This window comes from Myotis davidii, unplaced genomic scaffold (genome assembly GCF_000327345.1).
Source record: "Myotis davidii unplaced genomic scaffold, ASM32734v1 scaffold244, whole genome shotgun sequence".
NCBI classification, from domain to species: Eukaryota; Metazoa; Chordata; class Mammalia; order Chiroptera; family Vespertilionidae; genus Myotis; species Myotis davidii.
This window is the reverse complement of record NW_006294993.1, coordinates 1,125,326-1,129,863: the sequence shown is the minus strand read 5'-3', so window position 1 is coordinate 1,129,863 and position 4,538 is coordinate 1,125,326. Positions and strand designations below refer to the sequence as shown.

The following is a 4,538-nucleotide window of genomic DNA, read 5'->3' as shown; positions in this document are numbered from 1 at the left end:
TTCCTGGTGTGGCCTGCTGCCAGACAGTCCAGTTTCTCCCCCTATGAGTCTGGGTCCCAGAGACTTCCCGGAACAGGAGTTCAGAGCAGCCGGGGGCTTGAGACTCCCGATTCAAGAAGACAGCCACGTCCTCTCGCGCCAGCCCTTGCTGCATGCGCCTCCATACCTCTGCACTCCACTTCCGCACCTCCTCTGAGTCTCAGTGTTTTTCTCTTTCCTTCTAGTTGTAGATTTTCCACTCAGCCAGCCTTCCTGTGGTTCTGGATTGTCTGTTTTGAGTTCAGAGCAGTCGGGGGCTTGTGTCTCCCTCTCGATTCAAAAAGACAGCCGTCCTCAGTCGCCAGCCCTTGCTGCATGCGCCTCCATACCTCTGCACTCCACTTCCGCACCTCCTCTGAGTCTCAGTGTTTTTCTCTTTCCTTCTAGTTGTAGATTTTCCACTCAGCCAGCCTTCCTGTGGTTCTGGATGATGTCTGTTTTGTCTTTTAGTTGTATTTTTGAAGTGGTTGTGGGAGGCAGCAATTTCGGGTGTTTACCTATGTCGCCATCTTGGTTTCTCCTCATCATTGATGTTTCTATCTCTCTCCCTCTCCCTTCTGCTCTGCAATCAACAAAAAATATATATTTTTTAAAAAACCATGTTGCGCCTGGCTGCCGTGGCTCAGTGGTTAGAGTATCAGCTCACACACTGAAGGGTCTTGGGTTCAATTCCTGGTTAAAGGTTCGGGGCATGGCCCCAGGGGCCATGCAGAAGGCAGCAAATAGACGTGTCTCTTACATGCGTCTCTCTCTCTCTTTTCTTTCCCTCTCTCCCTTCCACTCTCTGAAAAAGCAAGGTAAAAAAAAAAAATCCTCAGGTTAGGATTAACAAAAAAAGAAAACCCCAACAATTTTGCAAAAGGATACATGACAAGAAACATAGTCATCCGAGAAACAAAGCTGAAGATAGACACTGTTTGGATAAATCTTAGACTGAGGAAAAGAGCCACATTATTTATGCTAAAACATTTTTAGCTCATTGTCTCTGTTGAAAGGTGAATGTATTATAAATTCCACTCTCCCTTGACATAGTCAATGACTAGAGCATTCTTCAGAGAATTTTGTGCCCTTGTAATCAAGAACGGTTCTTTCATTAATAATCATGCCACTTTTGCGCTGGCCGGTGTGCTCAGTGGTTAGAACGTTGGCCCATGCACCGAAGGGTCCCAGGTTTGATTCTGGTCAAGGCACATACCTGGGTTGCAGGCTTGATCCCTGGCCCTGGTGAGGGCTCCTGCAGGAGGCAACCAGTGGATGTCTCTCTCATATCGATGTCTCTCTCTCTCTCTCTTTCTCTTCCACTCTCTCTAAAAAAATCAATGGAAAAATATACTCAGCGGAGGATTAACCACAACTAAAAAACCCACACGCACTACTTCCAACCTCCAGAGCTGCTGAGAGAGTCCCAGGCAGTGCGGGAGTTTCTGCGCTGAGCTGCCAGGCGGGAATGCTGGTGCCTGGAGGGTAACTCCCCAGTGGTGGGCAGGACGCAGAGCCGCTGGCTCCTGCGGGCCGGGGACAGTGGCAGTTCATCAGGCTGTGCCATCAGGACATGCTGGTTGGAACAAAAATCAGACTCACTCGGTCGTAAGTCAGCCGGCCTGGGCTCTGTGCCCAACAGGATGTGCACGGTGGGAAGCAGCTGCCGAGGGTCAGGATTTATTTCCTGGGATGAGGGAGAAGCAGTCGCATCTGTACCGAGCCTCTCCCAGGACCGGGATCGGGGCTCGCCTGCCATTCCCATTGCTACCAGCTGCTCCGGGGAACCTTCAAGGGGAGGAGCACCAAGTGGGGGCAGGGGTGCAGCCCAGGGCCCTCTCGAACTCACAGCCTGGAGACCGCCTCTGGACGGTCCTCTGTGTGGGGAGCCCTATAACGTCGCCCATTTATCTCCCTCTGGCAACGGGCCTGGAGGAGGCAGGGCCAGCCCCAGAAAAGCACGCGGCCTTCCTTCCGGCGAACCTGCTCCGGTGGCCTCAGGCGGGCTGCCCGCCTTCCCAGGCGCACAGGGCGGGGCAGGGCAGTAGAACCCGTGAGCACCGAGTCTTGGTGGTCCATGTCCACGCGGCTGTGCAGGAAGCAGGAGGAGAGAGGCCACCAAAAGGCCCTTGTCCCCACAGGCTGGCACAGTGCCCGGTCCCAGACTCTGCCAGCCCTGAGGCCCACTGTGCGGAGGTGGACTGTCCTCTCGGGACTTGAGCTGCCCTGGTGGACATCTGCTCCACCTGCAGGCTGACCGGGCGTGGAGGAGGGGGCAGATGAGGGCTCAGGGCTTGGAGGGTGCAGGTCTCCCGGACCCCTTGCTCCCTCGGAGGCCCGGGGGGCTGGGGATAACACTGGCCGCCCAAGTGAGCCGCAGACGGACGCTGCCCCAGCCAAAAGGGCTTTTCTGGGCCAGGAGGTGCCTCTGAGGTCCTGGCCCGTCCAACTGGCCTGCGACTAGACACAGCTGTTTGCCGGGCACTGAGACAAGGCTGGCCCTGCTCCACTTCCTGCAGTTCCTTTTCCTGACGGCTTGTTTAAAGGACACGTCTAATATATCCAAAATGCCTACATTTGCGCGACTCCTGGGAACACACGAGAAGCTGCCATTTAATCCCCAGGGCAGGGCCTCGTGTCTCTAAGCCAAACTCCTTTTGTCCTGAAGGCTCCATGGGTCTCTTGAGCAGACAGACTAGTGGCCTGGGAACCCGCCACTTTCCACGGGGTCAGTGGTCAGCAGCACAGGGACTCAGGCCTGGCCACCTCCCCTGCCACGGGGCGCCTCGAGGGGGGACATTTAAAGCGTTTAGAACCGACTTCAGCACTTTCTGGGTGTCCCTTGCTGAGCTTGAATGGAATCCTTCCCTGACCTTTTAAACTAATTCAAAAAACAGACGGGGCGCCCCTGGGACTCTCCCCAAAATTGAGAGCTGGGATCACCCTGCAGGAGCCACAATTAAAACCCAAACACCGACATGCCAGGGATCAGACGATCTGGGAGGCTCAGCTTCCAGGAGCTGGCCACGCTGGCTGGGAACTTCCACGCTCACTGCCAATGACTTAAACTCCTTTCATTTCTCCTGTCCTCGGGAGATCGGAGAATGCAGCCCAGGAGGGTGGGCTCTTTATGACAAAAAAAAAGGGGTGCCTGGCCCTAGGGGCAGAAGCAGGCCCCTTGGAGCCCTCGCTCTGCATCTGTGTCCCGCCTGTAAGATGAGGCCAGAGTCCCCTCCGCCTACACTCAGCCCAGGAGACCAACACTCCCTTGCAGAGCAGAGCAGGCCTTTCTTTCTTTCTTTCTTTCTTTTTTTAATACTCACCTGAGGATATTTTTCTGTTGCTTTTAGAGAGAGTGGAAAGGAGGGAGGGAGGGCAGTGAAAGAGAAAGAGAGAAACATGGATGTGAGAGAGACGCATTGATTGATTGCCTCCTGCGGACACCCTGACTGGGGCTCAGGAATGAACCCATAACCCAGGTACACGCCTTTGGCCAGGAATCAAACACAAGACCCTTTGGTTTGCAGGCCGGCGCTCTAACCCCTGAGCAGCACGGTCAGGGCACGGGGCAGGTCTTCAACACAGGGCAGAGCAGAAACATGGATGTGAGAGAGACGCATTGATTGATTGCCTCCTGCGGACACCCTGACTGGGGCTCAGGAATGAACCCATAACCCAGGTACACGCCTTTGGCCAGGAATCAAACACAAGACCCTTTGGTTTGCAGGCCGGCGCTCTAACCCCTGAGCAGCACGGTCAGGGCACGGGGCAGGTCTTCAACACAGGGCAGAGCTTCACAAGCATGGAGGCTTTCTTTGTCACTTTGCTGATTCGGGCCAAGCAGTGCCATTGTCCACAAACAACAGGGCACCTGAAGCACCAGCCACACTTTACTGCATGAGGCTGCGGAGCACAGGATGCTCGCGACGGCCAGCAAGCGCATGCCCCTCCCTCCGCATCCGAGGAGGCCGCTGCACCGAGGCTGCAGGGTGCTGGGTGCTGGCCAGAGCGCACAGGGAGTGGGCTCAGCCTCACCTGTGCTCCTGGGTCCCAGGTGCTCCAGGGCTGGAAGGTTCTCTGTGAGACCAGCTCGGCTGGGCCAGGCAGGGCCGCACCTGTGCCCTCAGCCCACCCTTGCCACTACATGTGGTGGACTCCGCAGCGGCCTCTGCGTTCCTCCCCAGCCACGCGGCCACAGGGCGGGGCCAGGCTTGGGCTGATGGAGCGCAGTGAGGCCCAGCAGGAGTTTCCCGGGATCAGGTGGGTCCCAGTGTCAGGGAGACAGCTTGCCTCTGCCGCCAAACAGGCGGTCACTGCCTGGGGCTGCGCTTCCTTCCCTGGGACTGGCCCATCCAGCAGGTGGGTCTGCAGCCAACTCCTGCGCTCGGGGGGCCAGGCTGCTGGCTCAGCCGGGGTGGCTCTGAGGGGGTCCCCGGGACAGCCGCTGGGCAATGGCTCTGGCCCCGGCTGGTGGTGGAGCAGCTATAGAGGCAGCACAGACTGAGCAGCGGGAGGTGGAG

General features: G+C 56.9%; 1 protein-coding gene across 1 annotated transcript in view; it reads left to right on the top strand.

Moving 5' to 3' along the window:
* NTSR1 (neurotensin receptor 1 (high affinity)) overlaps positions 1-4,538 on the top strand; it is a gene marked incomplete at its 5' end in the record, with an annotated part of 30,977 nt that overhangs the window by 6,936 nt on the left and 19,503 nt on the right. Inside the window, one exon of the mRNA XM_006769567.2 lies at positions 5-31. Coding sequence (XP_006769630.1) covers positions 5-31 — 27 coding nt within the window. The remainder of the gene's footprint in view (positions 1-4; positions 32-4,538) is intronic.